The 26,722-nt window shown below is 38.2% G+C and overlaps 1 protein-coding gene across 8 annotated transcripts in view; it reads right to left on the minus strand.

Moving 5' to 3' along the window:
* ENOX1 (ecto-NOX disulfide-thiol exchanger 1) overlaps positions 1–26,722 on the minus strand; it is a 371,562-nt gene that overhangs the window by 36,829 nt on the left and 308,011 nt on the right. For all 8 annotated transcript variants that reach the window (XM_061457317.1, XM_061457316.1, XM_061457310.1 and 5 more), the window contains exon 12: positions 7,731–7,915. In XM_061457317.1, the coding sequence (XP_061313301.1) occupies positions 7,731–7,915 (185 nt within the window). The remainder of the gene's footprint in view (positions 1–7,730; positions 7,916–26,722) is intronic.

Raw genomic sequence — 26,722 nt, forward strand, 5'->3', positions numbered from 1 at the left:
GGAGAATGGGTACATATTCAACAAGGAATAGTTCTATTAGATAAAAGGAAAACATTCCACAGTGAGGGTGGCCAACACTTGAACAAGGGCTCAGAGAAGCTGTGGAGTTTCCATCCTCAGAGGTACTGAGAACATAGCTGGACAAGGTCCTGAGAAAAAGTGAGAAACTCCAGAACAGCCCCTGTTTTGAGCAGAGGGTTGGTGTATGTGACCTCCAGATGTACCTTCTGACCTGTGTTCTGTGATTCTAAAGAATACCTAAATGATATCAGAAAACTAGCTCCCAAGTTGTTTTTTATTTTGTTTCTATAAGGCACAGTAATTCAGCCACAGCAGCTACAAGAGGCAGCGTTAGGAGCAGGACAGCAGTTGAAAGGAGAACGTGGATGAAGCAATGACTTTAGAGCCAGTCTACAGCTTTCCTTTGCCAAATAATCTTAAGTACATCTCTTCCTCCTGGACAAGTTCTCTTCGTCCAGCTTTGGGCTTCTGCAGCAAATGAGGGAAAGACCCAAGTCCTTAAGAACCTTAGAGAATCTATCCGTCCTCTCAGAAATGAAGTTCTTGCAGTTCACTAATAGATAGTTAATGCTAGCATCAGGGATCCCTCTCTGGTATCTGACTTTTACAGCACATTACAGAGTCTTTGATTTTCATGGTGACTTATGAAGGGGAGAAGTCTGATCAAAGCCCATTGCTCCTCACCAATAAAACTCCCTCCTACCTTTGTTAAATTAGGTGATTGGCATATTACATAGTCCTTGACTTTACTGGCAATTGGTGACTGGACAGGTGGGCTTACAGTTTACTCTGATCCTGACCAGAGGAAGAAGGCTGATCCCAGATGAGTGTCATATTCCCTCTGCCCTCATATCTGTACTAGGAGGCAACCAGGTGGCAGCTGGTAGGATGCACAGTCAAAATAAGACCTGATCATCCATTCATAACAACTTCATCTCTTCCTTTCACCTGCGCCTGTCCATTGTGGATACTTCCTTACCATGCAATTGCATTTGAACTGTATGATCCCATCTCTTCTCTCATGGACTGCAAATGAGCATGATGCAGCAACTGAGCAAATCAGATTTTTCATATTTTGATTTCATATTAAAGAAGAAATATTTTATTTATATTGAAGGAGAATTAAAAGACCTGACACATTTAAATTAGAAGAATGACATTAGGGAAGAGAATCAATTTGCCCAGTGTAATTCCACTTAAACACAATTCCTAGTTGTGGAAGCAGAGTTCCTAGTAATGGTAGCATCAGATACGTTTGGAAACTATGTAATCAGCAAGCCACTGTTATTTAGGGTCTTTTAAAACTCATATAAAATAACTAAACTGTAAAACTTAGCAGATTTGTCCTTTACTATCACTAGGCTACACAAGCATGTTAATGAATATAATAGTTGATTTACTTTGTATTTTAAATAATGTGTTTATCTGATTATTTCTTTCCAAAGTGTTTGTTCTTGCTGCCAATCTCAGTTTAGCTTTATCAGTGGTATTATGCAAAAAGACGCTACTCTCCACCATGTTACCACTAGAACACCTATCAATCAAGATTATGGTGCTTAAAGCATCTGTGGACCCTTACTTACACTTCCCCTAATATTGTTGAAGTGATGGTGGCAGAAGTGGGAAATTAGACAATACTTTCAATAAGGAAAGGTTGTTAAACACAGAGGGAACCCATTTGGCTTGTCTGAGACCTGGTAAATAACTAGCATTTAACAGCCAGATGCTCTTTATTTTTCTTTTCTTTTTTTTTCTTTTCCTTTTTAATATAATCAGAAGGAGTGAGCATTTTCTGGAAGTTTAAATGTGGACAGTACTGTACAAAGCCCTGGAAAGCACAAGGGAACAAATATAATACTTATGGGAACATTTTTCTCTGTCCTCGGAGCAAACCTTTCTTAACCAGCATCCAAATATCAACCATTAGGTGAGAGAAGAAGAGACAGGCCTAGAAGTGAACATCTGGACTTTGGGTCCAGTCCCTCACACTTGTCTCCGCTCCCTAGAAATTTATGACTGCTGATAAATATTGAACTTATTACTCCAGTGCCATTTTTATAGGAAAACAGAAAGATCTAACTGGAATACATACAGCAGGAGTAGTAATAAAAACCATTTCCAACTTAATTATTCTGTTCTGTTTATTCAGCAGGTGAAACACAAATACAAGGGATAATGGTTTTTATCTCTTTTATTTACTCTTGACTTTAATACTATATTTTGAGAAGAATCTGTTTAGAGTTGTGCATAACCACACTGAGTGGATTATGTGCTGAATAGATGTTTGGTAAGCAAAAGGTCGGGGCTAAAAACAGACTAGAAATCTCCTCTGCATTTAGGCTATATTAATAAATATAGCCATAACATGCTCCATCTATTCAACAATGATGCTAATTTTAGTGCTAAACTCCTACTAGAACCTGTATATTCAAATGTAAGTGATTGTTATAATGGTCACAGCATTCACACTGGGCCAGAATTTTCAGCCAAAGGCATGTTTCCGTGACTTTTGACAGTTCAGGACATTTGTATGTGAGAGAAAGGAATGGCTGTGACAGTTACCAACATCTGTAAACGATCTGAGACCTGCAGAGCAAAATGCTAGCGGAGGCTTGCTGGAATTGGTGGTTGATTGCTTAGAAGAATGATGTGGAAAAAAGTCACACAATGGCCCTACTAGCTGTTGAAGCCTGGACAGAAACCTGCTTTACTTCCCTGCTCCCACTGAAAGAGAGTGGATCATGGGAATAGTCAGTTCTTCCACTACATGTATGAAAGAAACCTACTTCTCCCATAGGACAGGAGTGGGAAGGCCTGAGCAACAACACCTTGTAGAAAAAAAGTTCTGCTAACTCAGTGAGGACTTCTCAATATCGTCTAGCTCTGTTCCAGTGGCTGGAAATGGTAGAAATCCACTTCATTTCAAAGACAGCACAGCGAAGCCAACACTAGCTACCTCTGGCTTTTCTACTCAGAACGGTTACTATACATGAGAGGTATATAATCTTGCTTTAAAAGCTGAGAGATGACTCTTGTGCAATCTCACTTAGACCAAAGGGTCCACTGAAAGCCTGAAATGATTGCTACTCGTTTGGCATTTATCAGAGCCCTTTTAAAAAATGTGTATGTGTCTCAGATGCACATGCTATTTATTTTACATGCTAAATGATTAGTAAACCATAAAAGCTAGTCCTCAGTAAGTAGGAAATGTCAGGAGCAGTGTGGCCTTTGCATTAAGACCTTGAATTGCATATTGAACAGCAAAGACAGGAGGGTATTGAACAGGTGACTATTAACTGTGTACTCTCTGCCTGCAGCACTGAATGGGGAAGGGTCTCTGAGGTATTCAAAGCAAAATACTCTGGCAGTAGTTCAGGAAATTTCTGGCTTCTGAGTGCTCAGGTTCACAATCTGCATTTCTATTTGAGTGAAACTGATATTGTTTGGGGAAAAAAGGAAGACAAGACAAAAGAGAACTTTCATCATGCTGCACCAGAGTGACACCCATGTGGGTCATCAACAGGGCCAGAATATGTTCAGTTACCTGCTGAGACATCCTGAGCTAACAGTCAGTAGCACCCACAACTGTGTATCCGCCTTTATGTCAGCCCTACACCTAGCACCCATAACTGTTACTATTCTGGCTTTCCACCCTGAGCACTAATTTTAGGAGAGGCACCCCTGCACATCCCCTGCTCATGCAATAACCCTATGGCTAGTTTTTCATGCATCACCGCCAACAAACAGGAGCTTCTGCTGTCCCTGTGTGTTAGGCATATGGACCTGAGCTCAGCTAATGAATCAGGCCCCTTAGGAGATGGGGGGTAATGAGGTGCCTCCTGAATGCCCCAGATGTACCCCAGCATGTGGAATAGCAGAACTGTAGGCACTTCTGTACATTTTCTGGAGAAAACATACATGGAAACATGATTTAAATGGGGATTTCTGGATGACACCGTTGCCTGCAGGAGCTTAAATTTAGTCCACCCTGTTCAGGAAGCTGCGAGGGGAAAGAACATCATCATATATTTACATGATGCAATGAAGCACCATGAAGAATTACCAGTCTATTTGCAAGTGAACCAGTTTGGGAATCAGTACAGCTATGCCAGCATGGCTCCATGATGATGAAAAGGTAGAACTAACTTATTCAGTTAGAGAGCCATAGAAAAGGAGGTGTGTGCTGTAGGCTTAGGATGAACCTGAGGTTTAAAACATACCGTGAATGGCTGTGCTGTGAACAACTCCAGAAGACCAGTAAATATCTAAAACTTACTTGGACATATGCTAATGGTGCTATCTCCTATGTGGCAAGCTACCATTTTTCAAAGCTTGTTAACATTATAGATTTCAGACAGATTTTATAAAATATATGGAAACCACATCATTAATCCAATAGAGACTCACTGTCAAACTCTGTTGTTTTGTTTCAAAGCATGAAGGTGGCAAGTGCATTTCCTCAAGAATTTTCCTTGGTGGACAACAAAGAAGAAAAGCAGTTTTCATGCTTTGTTCTTGGAATGCCTGAAACATTTTGATGAGACTTTTTTCAAAAGAGTTCTGCTTGCTAATCCATTGGAATATGCTAACCCAAATGGTTAAAATTTGGAGAAATTACATACACACTGAAAACTGAGTCTTAGAATGGCAAGTGTTAAGCACTCTGAGGTGGTATTTTCTGCATTACCTATAGTCATGTACCTATGTACCTGGTAAAACATTCCAGAAAGAAAGACAAGATTTAAAAATTCCTTATAGCTGTGCTGTGAAGTATTGTAAAAATAGTTACAACTAAAACATCCTTCCTTGTGACCGCAGACATTGTTAAGGGATACTGAACACTGCTGGAAAGACATAGCCATTCAAAAAGTGATCTGCTTGGTATGTGTGTTCTCATACAGAAATAAATTGAAGGCAATACCACCTATGCAGCAGTGACAAGTTAATTCAATTTCCATCTCAAAATCAGGTAAAGTGTATCTCATTTGTTACCATGGATACAAGACATTATTTCCATTTGTTTGAGATCTCACAGTGGGTATGAAATTAAACTGTGACACAGCTTTATGGAGGAAGTTGACTAAAACCCCCATAAGTTCAATGTCATTAGTCCAAAGAATTTTCTTTTTTAGACAATAAATAAGCAAGTTGCTATTACTGCCCATAAAGTATACTCCATAAGAAAAATCTGTGTGATTTTGCTGATGCTACTTTGGATTGGTAGGAGTGATGGAAAAGAAAATAAACATTCATTTCATCAGTCCTGCAAATGTGTGAAAGAATATCTAGATGGTAGAAGTACATTAAAACCACACTGATGTTGTGTTATTTGCTACTGTTTGGCACCAAATATGTTTACAAAAAAATTTCTTGTTTTTGAAAATGCATCCACTTTTTCTCTAGATTTCAAAGTCAGAACAAGAAGAGGTGTACAAAAAAGTGAGGGAGAATGAAGAGGAAAGAAGGAGGAAGAATACATATTTTAAAGCTGACATATATGCAGGGTTCAGGAATTCAATGACATTTAGTTTACTTTGTTTGAAATTAATTTTAATATATACAAAAGGATAAAAGAGAATATAGGTCTTCTTGTTAAATTATTACTACTCAAGTCCTGATATATGTTTAATATTTCATAGACTGAATTCTGTAGATGCTGAGCACCTGCTATAGTGATGGATTTCAGCTAAGGTTGTAATCTCTCAACATTTACAAAATGAAGCTGGAATAAAAGAGTCTACCTAAATCAAAGAGGTTTTTCTAAATATTCATGCATCAACTGCATGAAAAGCACAAAGGTTATGGGATGTCATGATTATGGCTAATCACTGAAATCCAAAACCATCATCCAGCTGTTTAATTGACTGATAATTTCCCACCAAATATTCTGAACTCCACCTCCTGTGCTCCTGTGTTGCTGCCCTCCTCAGCATATTGTCAGACTGGATTATCTGCAATGTCTTCTCCAGCTCCTTGGGCCATCTCTAATTATATCCCATTGGGAGTTAGTAGGTCTGACCCTGAGACGGCAAACTAGAAAAACTCAGAACCTCACAGCAAAATTGTCACGAACATAGTAACTCTCAGAGGAATAGGGACCATAGTGTCCACTGCTAGCTCTGTTATTGACTTGCATTATTAACATTTGCTTGAAGTTCAATAGAAATCTATTTGTATTCTACAGACTTGATTATCCTTCATCCAGCCCCCAGGTAGGAAATTATAATAACACAAAATGAGGGTTAGAGCTCTAGTGTTTTGATTTAGTAGTATTTTGTGCCCACTTTTCACTAATTTTAATGGAGAATTAGCACCAGGCTGAAATTTAGCACAATATTTATATATGCAGTTAAATTTAATGAACCCAGTGATATTTAAGTATCCATTTATATAAGGATAAGATCATGAACAGACCTCAAGCATATCTAAAGTATACTGAAACCTGAAGTATTTCTGATTAATTACTTCATTGCTAAGTTCAGGAAAGATTTTATTCCTGAATTATCAATGACTTATTTTCTATTTTTCAAATATTTTGTTCAGAATTATCACACTATACCGTAAATCACCCAAATTTTATAAACCTCTGCATACTTAAAGGTGCTTATCCTCATATGAACACATGTGTAGTTTTGTTTTGTGCTCTGTTATTTGGTGTTAGGCAGAATTTGCAGACTTGTTGGATCTGATGGGTACTGTGGTAGCCATGCAATTCCTAACCCAATGAGGCAGCTCATATGTAAGTGAATGTCTCCCGGTTTTTATCATAACAGAGCAGCTTAGTACAATCTGGAAGTGGGTATAACTTGTCCCCTTCTGGAATCTAATAACCAGGAGTGATAAAGGAGCACATGCTTCAGAACACAGAGGAAGGAATCTCTGCAGTGACATCTTGAGAAGTTCAATTCTAGCTCAGAACCCAATCCAGTGTCGTGTTGAGCCACTGCCCTGGCATTCTGTCATGTATCAGCTGACTACAAAAGGCTGGGAAGGAAAGACGTTATATACATGCATGTTGAATGAGGGGTGCTTATGTGTTAGTGGATGCGTCAGATGAAGCATTGGAAACAGTCTGATGTGCTTGCCAAGACATGCCCAGCACAATATCAGCAGCAACTAACAAACAAGGGAGAATGCTTACGGTAAATGCCTCCCTCTGGAGGGACACACTGCAGTTTCCCACTGATTGGTGTCAGAGAAAATGCTTTGTTGCTGCACTAACCCCCTTTAAAAAACGGGTGAATGAAAAGGTTACAGCCATTGGACAGCATAAATGATAAAAGCTCAGGAGATAAGACTGATGTTGCTATCCACTTGTAAGCTAGCAGGAGGCTAGCCTGGACAAGCTGGAGATGCCTCAGTCACCCTCAAACAAGAGCAGAAAAAAAGGCAAAACTGAGAAGCAGAGATGCATTTAAAGATGCAGATGAATGCAAATGAAGACACCACAGAATGTTGTCTGTGCTATAATGGACAAACTTTCTTGAAACTTTCTGCAGAATCAGGGTCAATTGAATTAAGTGAGGAGAGCAATAGAGGATGTACTGAAGTAATTTGCTCCTAACTAGAACATACATAAGGAGTTCTTTTAAAAGAACAGTTTACAGTTTATAACTACCTCTAAGTATGTCCCCAATTCCTCCTCCCCTGTCTTCCAGCTAAAATCCATCCTTCCTAAAGAAGACCAGTCTTTTCTTCCTTAGTAATACCTGCTGCATGCCTTGCATTGTCTGCTGTAGGAACTGCAGCTGCTGGTCCTTTGTAAGGCTTTCTTCTGTCCGAAACAGCTGTCCTTTCTCCTGTTTCAGGAGTTCCACTTCATTCCTATAAGCATCCAGCTGCCATCGAAGACTATCATTCTCTTCCTTCAGCGCATATGCTTGGGCAGCTAGAGCTAAGAGAAAATGAAAATGTGAAGGAATCAGTAAAATGGATTGTTTCCTTACAAATAAGGCAGAGGACATTGTCAGGGGAGATGACAATATAGCCAAAAAGCCAGTCAGACATTTCAGAGCTGAGACAAGACCCAGCAGAGCTGAAAATTATTGGGTTCTGGCAAACACTGTTGTTGGGAAGTTATTTCACGGAATGGAAGGACCCATAAAGTGACCCTGGATAATTCAAACGCTACTTGCAATCTGGCTGCTCAATTTACGCTTATATTTTAGGAAGAAACTGGCGTGCAGTCCAAGGGCAAAGATTCCACCAACTTTACAGCATTTTCCCAGTGATGTTATAGGAACCGATACAGCCGTTTAGTACGTATATTAGTGTAGCAGCCAAATGTTCCAATCAGATCTGTGTTAAGGAATTTTGACTACATAAAGTTGCTGGATTTAGTCCCATGAGAGAGGAAACACAGAAATTCCTCTCCAATCTTACTATGAACTACTTTGTAGCAATGGTTATGAGGAGCCATTTAGACAGAAAAATTATGTAATAGAGTAAAATTATATAAAATGCAAATGCTCAAAAAAAGTGCTGGCACTACTAGAACATTACTACATTAAAGGCATTGAAAGATACTTAAGTCATTTCCTTAGGAAGCTCCATTTGGCCCCTTTTCAATTTAGAATGGCATTTTTATTATCATAACTGATAGCAGGTGTTTGTGAAGAAATCGATTAGTATGCAGGGATGGAAATTACATTTGCCAAATGACTTGCACAGTCTGCAATATAAGCTAAAATTTGTGTAGCAAAAGGCAGAAGGCTATAAAGCATGTACTAGGAACATTATTTAAATAAATTATCCAAACATAAATACATATAGGGAAGCATGGCATTCATTACTTTAGGGATGTGGTTATCATCCTATAGAAGAACCCATTTCTGGTAATATTTATACTTGGCAGAAGTAGTGGTCATTTGGCATAGCAAAGCGACATACTGTACTATTTTCCTTTTTGGAACCTGGTAACACAACAGCATTATAGAGCAGCTGTAATTAAAAAACAACTATCTACCATAGCCTATTCTATCAACATTTGGTAACTGAAACACATAAATGATTTACATTCCTGATTAAACAATTTCAGGCTTGGTACCACAGAATTCTTTCTTACCCACCTACAATAGCAATATCATTAAATTCTAAATTACAGGAAATTGTATATTAACTCCATTTAATGTTAGGCCTCTCTTGCCTAGACTTCCACAGATAAAAGAGTTCCCTGTTCCCCAGGATAACATCATTCAAAATGTTTGTGAAATTATATCAGCACTTAGATAGAATGTCACAATATTTCGTTACCAACAAAAACATTTCATCTTTGGTAGGACAAATCTACCTTTTTCTCAGGTAATTTTTATTCATTTTAAAATAGTACAAATGCATTATCTAAAACAAAGTATAGTTAGCGCCTTTCAAATACAGACATGGATTGGTTTTTGCACTTAATTTGGATAAATATTTTACATAATCTCTCTGGAAGACTTAGCAACAGCTACAGTATTGTTACATCAAATTAAATTGTTCCGAAAAGCATGTAATCATCCTTCCATGACAAAAATTACCCTCAAGAAACTGAAATGATTAGTCCAACGGCCAAATAAGAGGATGAAATCCTTTTTAACCATTTTTTTTCTTGGTAAAAGTCTACAAGCTACTATAAAAGAAAGCAGATTAAAAAAAAAAAAAAAAGAGGTCAAAGAAATAAACACAAAAACTCAAGTCAAGATGAAATAATTTGGGTTGGAAGGGACCTTTAAAGATCATCTAGTCCAAGCCTCTTGCCATGGACAGGGACCTCTTTCACCAGATCAGGAGCAGTAATTCATCTGCTCTCCATTTCCTAATCCAGTTTTTAACAAACTCCTGAGTGTAAAGCCTGTGTACATGTTAATCGCTATCCTCACTAAAATGTGGTTTAGGACCAATATACACTCGAAATTCAGGCTGCCCTACCTACACAGCTGCTGTTGCATATTTTCTGGGTCACACTATAGCTCAGTTAGAGAACTCCTTTTTGGCCTCCTAGGTGTGTTCACGCTATTGTGCAGGGCTAGGAACAGCACAAGAAGTTTTCTACAAGGACAGTAAATCAGGAAGGATGGAAATGGCTACAACATATTGCAAAAGTAAGTAACCAGTATGTGATAAACCTGTTTCTGTTTCAAAAAATAACACATCCAAATAGAACAGGTCACAGCATATATGAATAGTGAAGGTAACTGCCCATTTTTTCTGCAGAAACACATACAGATTTTTGCTGCTCAAAAAAAACAGAGTTGCACCTCTGAATGCCATTATTTTAAATATTAAATATTTTCATTATTTTAGAATTCTATTTAGTATGCCATCTTAAATCCTATATGACAGTAATTTACATTACGTTACAACCAAGAAGTCCCATCCAAGGACAGGTGCCCTGTTATTCTACTCCAGAAGACAAAGGCTGTGTTTGGAAGAGGTTACACTCTGTCTTAGGACAAAATGGAAATATCTCAAACAACCTAAAGTGAGAGAATAAGAACACAGCAGAGACAAGTTTGTAATATTAGTCAGGATTCCCAGAGGTGTACAATTTCTCATCAACATTCTTATACACTCTTGTGATCTTCCTAGCCACTCATAGTAAACAATTAAAGCCAGAGTACATTGTAGAAATATGTCCTTAAATAAGGAGGATGCAATACACCATACATAGCAGCAGTGCAACAGCATATTAGATTGTCACAGGCTTTTAAGTGAATTAATTATAGATAAGAGTCCAAAATGATACAACATTAAATGTACACAGTTCCTTTGCTGTTTAATTTAAAGCTGCAAATAGCTGGTTCTTAACATGTGCAGAGTGGTTAGCAGAAAAGGAAAATAAGTCAGAGACAGATATTGAGTGGACCCCAAGGGCTACAGCTCATTCAACACTGGGTAACTGTTTCAAACAAAATCAGAAATGTTCTTTGTGTTGACCTAACATAATTATAAATCTAAGATATTTACATTTTAGTGCATTAAAATTAAAATAATTCTGAATTCAGACCAATGTCCCCTTTGATTAAAAAAAAAATATATTATATATAAAACTAATTATATTTTAAAATTATTTTCATTATAATAATTATATGTATTAATATGTAGTTAATTTTCTACAAAGAAAGATGCTCAATTGAACAGTAAATTAAAATTAGAGGAGAATTGGGGGGGGGAAGGAATCTGCATCTTTAAAAGGTAAATATTTTTCAAATTTTTACAGAAATTTTTGCTCTGATTGAAAAAAGCTGATGAATGTAGTTTTAGTTGGAAAAAAAACACCGAAATGCTTACTCAGCTTATCTCCATGCTACTTCTCAAGCTATTTTAAGTTTGGTAGTTCACTTACTCATCTACAAAATTCCTCTCTGAGACACGATAAAAAGTATCTTAGTATAAAAAGACAATAAATGCTGGAAGCATTTACAGAAGAACTATATACAAGAAAGCTATATCAAAATAAAACTCTGTCAAGAATCCTGAATAGCTGCCTGTGGTGCAAGCAGAAGAAAATATTCCTACCTAAACAAACACAGCTGGAAACCAACTCAATATACGCTTTACAGCACTTTTTACTGGGGGATGCAAAATGATACCTGCCAGTCTCAGAGCAGTTGGAGGAAGATTATACATATATAAGTGGGAGAAGCCTTCACATTGATATTTTGAGGCCATCTAAAAGGTTAGTGTGATTTCCTTGTGCTGAGGCAGAAGTTCTATATACAGTTTGGCAACAGCCTCAGTGTCAAGATAGATTCAATGCAGTGGACTCAGGCTAGACCCAAATTGAAAGGACACTCTTTTTATAAGAAGTGACTGATCAGAAATCCGCTGAAGTCTAAGGACAAACTCATTGACTGATGCCTCAGAGAAAAACAAACAACTTTATTTTTCTAGGGCATCTGTCTCGGATAGTTAGGAGCATGCTTTCTTTATGAGTAGTACTGATCTGTACGTTTTACTTTTAGCTGTTGCTCTGTTGACTACATTTAAACTAATATATAATAATGCCCACTGGAGACAATGTAGAGTAAGCCTTCACAAGTGATACAGGGTAACTGAAGTATTTTAGACTCACATCATGTTGTAGTGTCCAGGAATGAAGTGAACATGCCACATATCTGGATGTATCTATGTATTGAGGCTATCAGGGGGAATTAAAAATTTTCTACCAGTTCTATTAAAGCACACCTGTGCTGTGCATTTCTCATTAGATGATCACTAGATGATGCCCTAATAACATTAGAATTGCCATTAATGGCAGACTACTAATTCACAAACTAGGGACATTCTGAGATAAAATGCATAAGCAGGTTATCTCAAGAGTCTGAGGTAATCTGGAAGTAGTATCTGAAAAGCAAATGAGCAAACACTAAAAACAGTAACAGAAAATTCACTTGTAAATTCTAGAGCACAAACTTCCCTTAGGTCCTCCTAGCAGACTTTTCCATAGATTCTTTTTTTATAGATTCTTCTATACTTGCATAGAAATGGATCGTAAAGTTGCAAACTTCTGTGCTTATTCGTCTTTCTTCAGATTTTTGGTCTAAAGACTTCAGCAGAATTTCTTAGGATTTTGGAACTTTAGCCAATGCATCTATAGTGAGACTGATGAAAAAAGATAAAGAACGTATTGCTAAACCTTCCTGCCATCTGAGTTCTACTAATGCCATTATCCTAATTTTCTGACTTGAAAATAAGATTTTAAATTATATAATGCTCCTTTTGATAACAGCAATGAGAAAAGCATCAAAAACTGCTAAAATGATGGCTGTTGTGATGGCAATTTTTGGCATCACTCCCATTGCAGAGCATTTACAACAGCTACTTCTTCAAAGAATTTTCAGCTTGAGGGACTGAACAAATGTGAGAGGACACAAAGTCCACAACTATAAATACAAACATTGAAAGTTATCCCTGGCCTCTAGCTACCTTGCTTGTTTTTCAAATAGGTGAACTGTGAGTCAGTCCAACCAAGGGAAAATCAGGTAGGAAAAATGTTTCTGGAAGGTCTGGAAGGGAGTGAGCTATTTCTTGATGCTGTAGAAAACAGGGTAAGTTATACAACAATGGCACTTGTCACTCATAAGGAAGATTGTCTTAGTGGAAGTATAGCATGGACAGTGTTAGAAGATACATTGGGTGTTACCTTGAGAAAGGGCTCAAAGAGAGAGATAAAGAACTCCTAGAAGTCAAACAGGAGGTCACAAGGTTTGGGTATGAATTTTGATAGAATAAATGCAGGAGGGCAGAGCTAAGTGGAACAACAGACAATTTTGGATGTGTGCTCAATATGTACAGGGAGAAAAAAGGAAGTGTGGAAAGACTCCTGGTGGTGGCACATGAAAGGGAGTGGCATTTTAACAGTTACTGGGTTAGGAGAAAGAGTGCAAAAGTGAGTAATGGGCTCAGTTTCATACTGAATGAGAAACTGTGAGAGGATACACTGGTGTGTAAGTGCTGGCATGTGTCAGGAAGGGGTTATGCTGAGGCTGTGGCTACCTTGAAGGAAAAAAGTTTCATACACTAGGTGGGACCACTGCACCCTCATTCATTTCACCCTATAAAGCCCTATTTAGTGCTTTAACTAGCAGGAAATTAGATTTTGTGCTACAGTCTGAGGATCTCATGATGGTCATTCATTGGCAGGGGTGTGTGAGGTGATGCTAGTGAGGGACCCACACCTTGAGGTGGGTGGGACGGTAAGGTTTGCAAGGTGATGGAAAGCATGGCCCTCATTGCAGACAGAAATTGCTGGATGGCTCCTGAGGTGGCGGGACGCACTGAACAACTGAAAAATTGTTAGCCTATGTTGTATGTATAACTGCCCAGGTATAGATCCACTTGTCTCACACCTGATTTTTGTAAACCCTACCATAAACACTGAGCTCTGAGAGCAAGTTTTAGCCATACATCCTCTGTGCACAGTTCAAAGGCATTTGGGAAAGCAACTCTTTAACGATATCTCCAAGAAGCTTACTGGAAGAGTAAGGCTAAGGTAAACCTTGAACACTTTGAGGCATCTTCTCAGACCACTTTATAATAGTGTCGTGTTCCTGAGTCCCCCAAACTCTAAATTGGTTTTGATCCATTGCCTCAAGTTCCTAGAGGAACTTTCTTTTCTTTATGGAAAGTTACTAAATACCTGATCACCACCATAAACGGTGCTCAGATGTCAATGTGGATGCACATAAATATGTCTGATATTAGCAGATAAAAGCAACATTATTCCTATACTACATTCTTTAATAAATGCTTCTTTCATTGTTTTCCCATGTTTCTGCAAAAATAGACTATGTCACATGGATCTTTATAAAAAAGAAATCCTTTGGTTGAAGCTTAAAAGCAGCTATCTGACTAGCCTGAATAAACTCTGAAAACAGAATTAGAATGGTACAAAAATAAATAATTCGGGGCAATTAGAAGCTAACCAAGCCATGAACAGTTTCTTCTTTCCCCTTCAGACATAATGTAACCAAACAATGAAGCAATTTCAACATTTTTTTTTATGTTAGGTACACTTCATTTGAATGTCTCAGTACCTGCAATTTAAACTCTAAGAGCACTATTTATCCTATATGTAGAGGGGTTATTGTCATTAATGTTAGTGGGAGTTGGGCCCACACACTGGGAGGGAGATACACTCTTTTACAAAATCTGCTTTATTCAGGTGCAGTTTCTTCAAAGTCCTTTCTTCACCATGCAGCCTATGCTCAATGCAGAGAAACTCATTATACCAGTTACGTTCATGATGATAACAGATGTTCAAATTGAATACTCATGAGAATTATTTTCAGGCTTCCTATTCACATAAAACTTACTGGCAAACAATTAGTAAGTGGAAGTACGCTAAAAGAAATAAAAATAAAAGAAGAAGAGGAAGAAGAAAAAAAGAAGAGGAAGAAGAAAAAAAGAAAGAAAAAGGAGAAGTTGCACCACCATTTAACTGCAGTTTTATCAGTTCCATCCAGTACAGACAGATGTAACGTTTGAGAAACCAAAGCATCTCTCCGAAGAGGGATTTTCTTAGTTTTCAAACCTTCTTCCTGCCTAGCAGACACAATAGCACTGTCCTTTCCTAGGTTTACTACACACGCAGCTTAGCAGTAATTTATGAAGGCTTATTATTTGTTGTGTAATGAAGCATATCTCTTTGCAAATAGAAAAGAAGGTGGAGGGAAACGGATGGCACACGACAGCCCAGCTGGGCCTGGTAACAAAGTAGCATGCAAACGCTGGCTCTGCAATGGACTAAGAATGCCCCAGAGAGCAGCGCTTCCAGCTCCTCTGGTGTTATGATGAGTCTCGTGATATCCGACATTTTATTTAAAGGCCTAGAGCGATCATTAACGAAAAACCTCCTTTAAGTTTCTGGACAAGTAGCTTCCAAACTTTCTAGAGAGTGGATCAGTACCAGCTTTCCATGTTTTACCATGGTCTCACAAACTCCAACTTTTAATTAAAAACACTAACAAGGCAATTTAACCTCAGTGTTTCAGCCAGTCCTAGGAATAAGGTGCAGATTGTTTACTACAGTCTTACAAATGATCGTTGACTCAGAAGCTCAGTTTGGGATCACTGAGCTAGACCTCATGGCTGCAGAAAACCACTCAAACAGTGAAAACGCTTTCTCTAAAGGGCTCAAAACCCAAAGGCTAATTTCCCACGTTAAGCCAATCTTTCTACCCCTCTTTTCATATTTTCCTGTCTTTTACCTTTGTATTGTTTATGTTCAGTTTACATCCTCCTTGAGCTCCAAATGCATGAGTCCATCTCTTTGTTCATTTGTAATTCTCACTTGCCTGACATTTCCAGATGTTTCTCACTTCCCTCACTCATACTTATTTTGCAGCATGTTCTCCAGTCCCCTCTTACCCAGTTCTGTCCCAGATAAATTTCAGCATTAAGTCTTTTGGACTTTTTCTACAAAGATGTCACATCAAATTACTGAAATGCATATTTAGAATTTGGAAGAGATCGCTTAGCTATAATAATATCAAGCCTGTCACATTTTAGTTCTATTTTACTTGACAGCATCTCTTTGGAGAACAGGAATCTACGTCGCTTGTAAATGATATTTTGACAGTTGCTAGTTAACCTGTCCCATTGAGAACAGTTTCCCCAGGTCACCTCTTTAAAGCAAGGGGCCCTTTTCCCCTCTCCTTTTGGGGCTGCATTTCTTCTACTACCACCCATGACACCACCACCCAACTTGGCATGTGCACAGGGTGAGACAGGAGAGGGAAAAGTTGGCTCTGCACAGACAACTGTTAGTTAGGTTGATTGTTCCATTGCCTTTACTGCTTGGCTCTTCTCTTGAACTAGGGACATAGGAATCAAACTATCATAAGAAAATATGGGGGTATAACTGACCCAAAATAGCAGTTCTCAAATATTTTCAAAATTCAGTAAAAATCACACCTGTTCACTTTTCAAAACTATTTGGTTTGTTTTTGGATACTTTATGTTTACCAATAACTGCTGCCTCAGTTAAATATAATTAATCAAGTACTGAATCTCTTTAAAAGCTTCTGTTTTCTTACCTAATTGATATATAGAACTGTTACAACACTTTTATTATAGAGATTACGCTTTAAAGATGCCAGCAAAGAAGTTACCTTTTCCTTTAATCAATGATATTAAAAAAAAAATGACTTTATTCCTTTAACACTAAAAGGGAACAGAGGAGATTTTAGTCTTGAGGGAGAAGGAATATGTTTACTCAAGTAAGAAAAGTTCTGGTTACTGGGTAGACGCCAAGTGGCATTGATGACCCTCTGCCACATCAGTAGTGGAATAATGTTACTTGTATTAATGGTACTTTGCAACTGAGGGTACAGACATTTGAACTCTGCATAGCACAAGAGATGATGATGTATGTTCAGTGCCTCATATACGTTACGTTATTCTTATGTATATTGCATAAATGGATTGTATGTATGTGTGTACACATGATACCTAAATTACTAAGGATATTCAAACTTTATCGTATACAGATAAACATCTGTGTAGGTAGGCTACTGATGGTTACTTCTTAGGAGTCAAAGTAACTACTATATTTTTACTCAGACAAAGAATAAACATATACAAAATGCATGGCTGCATTGCTGCTGTTGGCATTCAAACTAGGAACTGCATTCACGCCCAGCATCACTGCATCAACTTGAAAAAGAAGAATCTGTAGGGCTTATAAATATGAAGAAACTGTCATTGCTACTTGGAAATAAACTTGACAGTGTGCACATGAATCTGTCAATTTATCACTTTCATTAGGGAAGAAAGGGCTGATCCGAGTGTTTTAAGTGACTATGGTGGCTTGAATTGTTCTGATTATAGCAGGAAATTTTGTTTGTAGACAAAGTGCTTTCTATAAAAGTGAGGATAAACCACTTTTGTACAAAATTCTATTGCACCTTAAATTGCAGGAGAGCATTATTCCACCTATCTCTCTGATTTTGTACTGAATTGGATGGATGAGCTAATTTTTCTTTTAAAATTGTGCATAATACTGAAATACTTGCTCAGTTACTTTGGCCTTATATAAAAATAGTTCTTAAATAGGGGAACATGTTTTTACTCCTTTCAAAGGCATAAGCACCACTCTCACTACTGTGAGGGTGGTGAGGCACTGGAACAGGCTGCCCAAAGAAGCTGTGAATGCTCCATCCCTGGCAGTGTTTAAGGCCAGGCTGGATGAGGCTTTGAGCAACCTGGTCTAGTAGAAGCTGTTCATGCCTATGGCAGGGAGGTTGGAACTAGACTATTCTGTGATTCTATGATTACATGAAGCTCCTAATTTCTTGACTCTCACATTCAGAGACAGCATATCTTGATCCATTTATCCCTTATGTGAATGGAAGGGTGTCCAGAAGAGCTGTATGTGCAAGCAAAAACATTCATTTCTCCCCTGCATCCTGTCTCCAGCATATTCGGTATCTGCACAGATAGGTCACTGTGCTTCTCCACAATTTAACATGTTTTGTAGGTACTTTATCAGCTAGCAAAAAAAATAAGAGTGTGTTGCAAACTTGCAGATGACAGGGTTCTACAGAGCTTAGTGGTGCTTCCAGACCCTTCAGAGACAGACAATTTATTGCAATTTGCAAAAAAGTGTGTAACTTTGAGGAGATAACTGTGAAAAACTCCTTGTAACAGACTTTCTGGTTAAGCCATTGCTTTTAGGACTTTGTATCTGTGGGTGTTGAGCAGAAGGTGAGTGCAAACACTCCAAGCAGCAGGCAGTAGCTTGTGGGATCAAGGTCTAACAGCACAGTCATCTCAAAACCTATCAACAAAACATGAGACAGATGACTACCAGATAACAGAGAGACATAGGGAGAGATACTGCTTTTTATCATGTTTTCCCTCAACTATTAGAAGTGCTTCCTTGTCTCCAGAGCTTAGATATTCAAGAGGGAAGACAGTTTATATTTAACACATGAGAAAGATGCAATGAAGAAACTGGTGGTGTGTTTTAGCAACCACTCAAATCTTTTCAGAAAGACCTCTGGTTGACATGTGAGGTGGTCATTTGGTAGTTGTAGAAGCAGTTGAGCAATCGCGGGATACAAGTGCTGTAAAGACATGCTTGGCACAGTTGCAATGAAACTTGCAATGCACTAAATATGTGGAGGGCTGAATAAACAAAAATTTTGCAACTATTTTGCCCACTGAAAAGCAACAAAACAACCAAACAAAACAATTAGAACTTGCAATTAAAACAAAAAACAAACCACTTTTAACACAGAAAAAACAAATTTTCCTTCTTTAGAGTTCTGTATAATGGTGTTGAAGGAGACACATGGTAGAATTAGTAGAGAAATTGAATAAAAGTTATGATTTTGGTACGGTACCTAGTTCTTCAGTTTGTCAGTTCATATCCTAGAGTATTGTTCTTTGTTTTCTCTCGGCCATGAATCTAAACCCAAATAAGACTAAAAGGAGATTATTCACCTCCAAGCAACTTTGAATTCATTTGGTTTTCAACTTTATGAACTGAATCCTTTAATATGTTGGTCACAAAAATGCTATACTACGGATATGTGTCATTAGTAGGAAGCTTATTTTCTTGAGATGGCTTTTAAGCCAAAACCAAAGAGCAGGACATCATGAAATGCCTCTGAATTTAAGATTAATTCACCAAAGTAAACCAGCATCACTAACTCATAGTTTTGGGAACTTCTATGGCCATGCGGCTTAGAGCATGAGGTCTGATGGGTGTGTTTTTAAACCCTGGCATGCCACCACATGACAGAGTGGCAGTCAGCTGGACACACAAAGAATGAGAAGCTGCATGCTTTGAAGAGATAGCTTTTAATGCTTTGAAAACTTCAGCCAGCCTTGCACTGCTCATGACATAAGGATGCTTCCCAAACCAGCAATAATGAGTTTAGAAGCTTGTACTGATGTTGGAAAAGGCTCTGCTTTCTGATCATCATCTCCTTTGACACTTTAGCAATGGCTGATGTTTCTTGGATTTAACAGTGGATAAGAAGGTACCTAAATCTCCACCTTAAACAATATCTATAAGTTCCTCTAATGTGCTGGGGTGAAAAGGGTTTCTAAAAACAACAGGGCATGAAGGGCAGTATAATTAAAAAAAACTAAACTCAAAAGCTTAGTTTAAATGATAATAGAAATGCTCTTCCATTGGAGGTCAGAAATAGGGTTTAGACTGAAACCACTCTTGAAGGAATATGTTCTTTATCCTCTGTTCAGAATCAACTGTCTTCACTGTTATAAATAGGGTTCATCCTCTTGAAGTCTAAATATGAGAGTAAGAGCTCAAAAGCTTTATGTTGGAGAGGGCACTATAAGGAAGGTCACTTTATAGAAAGTATGAAGTGTAATTTGGAGAAGAATGCTAGTACCAGCTATATCAGATTGTGAGGAAGCCGAAAACAGCATATGTTCTAATACTGTCTTTTATTGATTTTGCTGCCAACATCCCACTTCAACAATGTTACAGCCGCACTTCAGGATCCTTAATGGAGGGGGATAGAGAAAATCAATATACAGAGCTTGCTTCTGCTCCTGTTGAAGTCAATGCAAGTTTCATTATTAACTGCAATGAGCACAGGACAGAGTTCAGACTATTTTGTCACTTTGTGTTTATTTTTTCTTTCCATTTTTATTTAACCTCCTAAGGGGCAATGCAAAATGTTATGCTCTGTTTTAGAAAAGCCCCATTTAAATAGGGCAATTCCCTACCAAACTGCAAGTCTACACATTCAGAAATGATGCCTTGCTTTATGAATCCTAACGAAAAATTATAGCCTGTATCCTGAACTGGGAAAGTTACAATAAAATACATAGGATTTGACATAAATTCTAATAATAAAATCATTTCTTGCTTAAAAATATTTTCATTCAGATATGAAGTAAATAAAAACAGTTTACCTTTCACTGAGTTGTAAAATACTGCTTTCAATGTGCATTGTTTGCTCTGTTACAAATAGAGGGGATGCACCCAAACTTCTTTTCACTACTATTTTAATGTTATTTACACAAAATGAAACATGCTAAAATTATCTCAAAAAATTATAAGGAATATTTCAACAACATGCTGTTAGTTTTGTTCTAGCATGAACACAAAACATATTTTAACATGCTGTCAAAATGAGATACTAAGAATGTCAATAAAATGACACTAAAATAAATGTAAATTTAGATTGCTGTCACAAGTGGCTGCTTGGTTTTGTGAAGATGTTAGGTTGCTATAGCATTTTCCATAGCGACTTTGCATCTTATTACATAAATAATCCCTCAGTGTCCTTAAAGCTTACTAAAACCAGGATTAAATCTATTCTCATATGTAATGATCCTGCATAAAACCTTATCAGTATGAAATACCCAGAAAATGTGATAAAATGTAATCTAGATAATAGTATTTCTGGCAGTTGAAAAGCATCAAAGCGCAACAGACTTGTTTTGTAGTAAACAGGACATCCTCCTAAAACCCATACTAGAAAAATGCCTTTGAAGTGTCTGTTTCCTCTAAAATTAAAAGTTAGGTTAACCCCTTCACTGCTGTGTCCACAGCACCAGCACAGACCTCCACCCCAAAGCCGATGTGTTGTGCATGACCCAGAGGAACTGGCCCAGTATCTGGGAGAAGACAAGGCTGCTTTTATTCCCCAGGGAAGACAGGCTTAGCATCTACCTTCAGCCCTGATTCATCAAGGCATTTTTGCTAAATCCAGCTGCACAAGAAGCATTATTAGAGCCAAACAGACTTAAAACCGGGGCCATAAAATTAGGTCCCTGCCTATATGCTTCCTGAATTTCAGCCTATTTTTGTAAAAGCTGTGGGAAAAATGTAATGCATTTTAAGGCACAAAATTGGAGTCTGCCTGATGATAGCAGCTGGGAACTGGCATGCTGTGAAAGACACCAGAGCAGAGTTTTCCTGGTGGAGAGGGAGTAATCATCTTGTGCTGCTTTCTAGTGATCACCCCTGATGGTCCTACGGAGAAAAGCTGATTGTCTGCTGTCTGGAGCATTTCCATTCGAAGAGAAGTTACTCCAGTCAAATAGCTCAAAGGGATTGTTCAGCTGTCTTCTCAGGCCAGAGAGGGAACTGTGTCAGTACAGTGGCAATTCAGAGCTCCAGATTTTAAAAATGTTCTTCGAGATTGCTTATAAAACCTGGCTAATAGCTTCTGTTAACGGGGTTTATTTTCCTCTACATATGCCTTTATATGCTTATTACTGCAGGGTTGATTATGATACCAGCTGCTGATGGCTTTGAAATGGAATTGATTTATTTAGGAAAAGATCATGTTAGCCCATTAATTTCTAAAGTAAACAATTTTTTTAAATTATGGACTTATTAAATATCAGTATCATTTTCACAAATTCTGATGCCAAAATGCTATGAGATGGAAAGGTAATGACAGAAAAATAAATCAGACTTATGTTTAAAACAGAATCGTCCATAAATGCCAAAAGATTAGACTTACAAGAAAGGAAGGGAGAAATATCTGATCCCTGGGTCCAGGAGGAAGAAGAAGATCTGACATGAGATCTGCCCATTGGAAGAAAAGGAAGAGCAGAGCTCAGCTCCTCACAGCTGGGGCTCAGCAATTTCTATTCAAAGTTGTAACAAGCTATATAAAGCTTTCCTACCAGTTTAATCCAGCTACAAAACACAATTTCCATTCCATGTGTGCATTTCTGCATTCACACAAGCCTTAGAGAAAGAAAAAAGATGACAATTTCAGAGAAAAGATGAATAAGCATCACACAGATGACTTTGGTGTTGTATCAGGCTTTTCTTGAAGACTTTCCAGGCTTGCAACTTTCAAGATAGACTTGTGAACAATATCACAAAGCCTGTTTTATGCTGTGTGCACCAGGGTGTGTTTTTACAAGGACTTAACAGTCTTCGGTGAGAGGGACTGCCTGCTATTCAGCCTATCATCTCCTACAGCAAGCTGATGCTGCAGGCAGGAGAGATCAGTTCAGAAGAGCATTAAAGATCCAGGGTACTGTTCAAGACAGAAAAAGCTTCACTATTCAAATTTGGCACCTACTTTAGTTATGCTTGAAAATCCTGCCATAGAGGGTATCTTTCCTGACTTGGAAAGTATACTTATCTTACATGTTCAAACTGGGCTTTCACTACATAACTTGCGATTTATTATTTGAATGCAGTTCCTAAGATGTTATGTTGCTTCACCACAGGTAATAATGTGGTGGTAAAATCCTCCAGAGGCCCAGTGAGTAGGGTACTGCAATCTGTTGAGCTGGAGAGAGCCCTATACAAAGGCGCTTATCATCCATATGGACGGAAGAGGCAGTGGTTGAATGAAAGGAATCATCCTTGTCTCCATTTGATAGTAGGGAACTGAGATAACACAAATTAACTGATTAGTCCAGGCAGGGGATATACAGAAGAGCTGGGATTTGGCCCACAGATCTGGGATCCCAGTCGAAAGCCTTAAACATGTGACTATCCTTCCTGTGTTCTTCTGCAAGCACTGTGCATTTCCTTCTTTTCCACAGTGCCAGCCACAGTCTCCCATTGAAGTTGGAGTTGCACATCGCTGAGAACTGCAAAAGGAAGAGATTAGCCCATCTCTCTTTAAAATAAAATTACAGGTGCCTTCTAGGCATAAACCAAACTCCAGCTCTTTTCTACAACACACAGCTTCACTAATTCTTAAAATTACTTTGGAGGCTTTTACTTGTGGATCCTTACTCCCAGTGCCAGCAGGTGGGAGACAAAGCATCCATAAATCCTGATCATTCTGAAGATTTTTGTATATCCTTTAGGCTCCAGCACTGAATCTCTTTTTTTTCCCCCATTGAGCTAATGCTTCAATAGCTGCACCCTGACTTTTAAATGTATTAACTGAGTTGCCAATCATCATTATTATTTTCTCAGCAATCTCCCAGCTTTCAGCAATCCTCTTGTCCCTTTCAAACTCCAAAGCCCATACTGCAGAAAAATCACCGTTTAAAGGCTGATTTTTTTTGGAGGAAAAAAAAAAGAAGAATCTAAAAGAATAGCTGATCCCACAGATGTGATTCACTCGGTCTCAGGTCAGCCTTTTGCCAGGTTTTCCAATGATTCAAATCACCTTTAGTCTGTGAAACCAGGGGGATTTCCTATAAAGCAGGCATGTATGATAGTTCAGCCAACTTACTGGATTCCCTGGGGGGATCCTTGGAGGGTCCTTTCAGTGGTTGGAGATGTTTTCCAAAAGAACAAGCAGGTAATGATGCCTTCCTTCTCCTTGCAGATTCAGCTTGCACATGACAGAGTAAGGTACTAACTATGCCTGGGGAGAATGACCTGTAAAACACCTGGAGGAGCAGAAGGTCTTTATGTGGGAGGCAATGCCCCAGCCCTGCAACGCAGACTAGAGTGTGGAAGACAGGTTCAGAAGACTGGAGGTCCCAATTCTCATTCCTGCTGTGCCGCCGAGTTGCTAATATTAGTAAATCAAGCTCATAAACAACCAGGAGAAGAGCAATTGTCAGATGAAATATGATTTGAGTCTAGAATGGAGTGATGCACTTTGCAACAAGTCCCTCTGGAGTTGTTCTGTATTGTTATAAGTAGCAAGCCCGAATCTTGCCAAATAAATGGCTACTAGTAGATTTCTAATATTTCAACTTGATCTCTTGCATGACTTAGTATCTTGCACAACTTGAAGAAAAAATGCAAACTATTCTTAGTAACAGCTTTTTCATCACCTACCCAAATCCCCAGAACTTTCTGCCTACAAGGACCTCAGGTAACTGCAATGTTCCTCTGAAATCTGCAAACCAGCACTTCTGGATAGGCATTCAGGCACTGAAGTCCTTTTGCACAGCAACCTGTTGTACTGTGTTTTCAAATGCTGGAGCTGGAATCCACCTTCTTTTTTTCAGGATGATGAATAGGTTTCTCTTCAGATATCCTAGAGGAGAGTTTTCATTCTAGGTAGTCTAGCTGTGAGGAAATGTGACACAGCACCATGCTATCTAGATGCTCATTTTCTTGTATTAGCAGTAATGTAACTAAGTGAACTAGTGAAAAATGACCTGACACAGCTATTGAAGCCGGCTGTTCCCTGCTGTAGCTTTGGGGATGGTAACTTCCCAGGAGCCTTGCTCCCACTGTTGAGCAGGACAGGCTGAAAAATAATATCCTCAAGAAAATCACTAGGATTGCAGGACAGGCAGTCCAGAATTCTGGAACAATCCAAATTGATTCATCATGTCTCATTGCTTCAGCCACTTTCAGATTTAGACTTTCAAGCCTTTATGTGTGCACACTGTCCTTGAATTGAAGTGGCACAATATCTTCTTTGTGTTATACAAGCCTTGCCCTTGACAAGGTTGAGCATTTAGACAAATGCTTTAAGAAAAGGGGTTAAAAATAAAGAAAGTGCCAATGTTTTCTTACTGTGCAGAAGTGTTTCTTAGTGAGAATAGATTCTTTAAAAGACATTCTTTGTAGAACACAGGTTACTGTGAATACAAATAGGTACTCCAGTGAGATAAAACAGTGGTTCTGGGATGACATACTCAAAAAGAAAAAAAGAAAAAAAGAAGGCAGCTGACACAAATAGTTTTGGGTTTGTTTTTTGTGTTTTGTTTTGGTTGTTTTTTTTTTAAATGATAAGAGAAGGAAGGAAGAATCACTTCTCTACACATAAAAATGAAAAAATAAACGTCCTTCTCTCACTTCCGTCTCATTTACCAAGGGTTTAAACTCAATAACTTTTCTAGTTTAACTAGAACCAAACATGCTTTCCTATTTGTGATGTTATAAAAAGAGTGGCATAGCTCTGCCCTAAACATGCATATGTTAAACCTAGCTGAGTCGATAAATACGACAGTTCGAAACATCATTGCTCATCTGATGTGCAGGTTCTGGGTGTTTTGGCCTCTACCTTCCTGTTGTTAATTTTAATGACTTCCCTCCATAGGAGTGGACACAGTCAAGGCAAAATGATTAGATATTCATAAAAATCCCTGACTGTTAGCAGTGCTTTTTTTGCAGCATCCCACTGTCTTAGCTCCAAACATTCTGCTAATGGTGTCTAATTTTCTAATTCAAATCTACACAATGAGCCAAGCAAAATTAAGGCTGCCTTCTACAGGTTTTATTGTGGCATTTTTCTTCCAGTGAAAGTATTAAATCTCCCCTCAAGAAAGATGTCATAGTAAAAATTTCTTTGCTAGAATGGCACTCCTTCCTTTGGTCTTTACTTCTGAAGCCATTTGATCTCACACAGCATCTTGTCTCAGGAGAAGCCAAAGAGCTCTTCTTTAGGTAAGCTTGAATCCACATTTTTGTGCCAGCATACAAGGATTTTAAACTATCAAATGCATGAAATTTTTTCCTTTCTTAATATGGTGCCTGTATGCAAAGGAGTAAATAATTATCCTCTTCATCAGGCTCTCAGTTTCTTTCCACATTAATTCCCTTCTTCTTTACCTCTATAAAGCTCACTGCTGGCCAGCAGTTTCCAGTCATGCTTTGGCTACAGCTTTTGCAAATTTTGTTTCCAAAGATGAATGACTAAACATGTAAACTCTTGTTAGCTGCTCACAACTTTATTAGACAATGACAAGAAATCAAGCAAAGCATTCATCCAGATCATGTTATCAGTCAGTAATTTTGGCAGCTTCAGAGTCACCTCTTTCTGTCCACTCTGGATAGCCGATTATTTGTAGATGGCTGAAAAAATTGCTTTTCTTTACTCATATTGCATGCCCCCTTGTCCTTTCTTTCATGATAGCCACCTAACAAGTGTTAAATTATTACAGCATGCAGTACCATATTGTGAACCATGCACCCTTAAAAGATAATTCCACTAAACACAGTTAATATGGTACGGTGTATTTGGTAGAGAGTTCATACAGTATTATTTATTTGTTTGTTGAAAAGAAAGGTAAGGCTTAGAGAATACTACCAAAACATAACTTCACTTGGCCTCATAATAACACATTGTTACAAGCAGAGAAGGAAATACTGCCATGGAAGATTGCAGAGTGCACTAAAGAAACACAATGCTTCTAGCCAAGGGCAGAATCAGAGAATTTTCATCATTACAGATCATAGCAGGTGACAGACACCTCCTAGTGACAGCCTGCATCATTCAAATAACTAGTTTATGAGAGTTTAAAATAAGACACTGTGTTATATAATCAGCTATTAATGTGTCATTTCTCATATGTAAGAGGTTTTTTGCTTTAAAAAAAAATAGTCGCATATAATTGACATTAT

This window comes from Pezoporus flaviventris, unplaced genomic scaffold (assembly GCF_033815535.1).
Source record: "Pezoporus flaviventris isolate CSIRO_AGI_PZ_B2104156 unplaced genomic scaffold, CSIRO_AGI_Pfla_v1 ptg000025l, whole genome shotgun sequence".
Taxonomy (NCBI): Eukaryota; Metazoa; Chordata; class Aves; order Psittaciformes; family Psittacidae; genus Pezoporus; species Pezoporus flaviventris.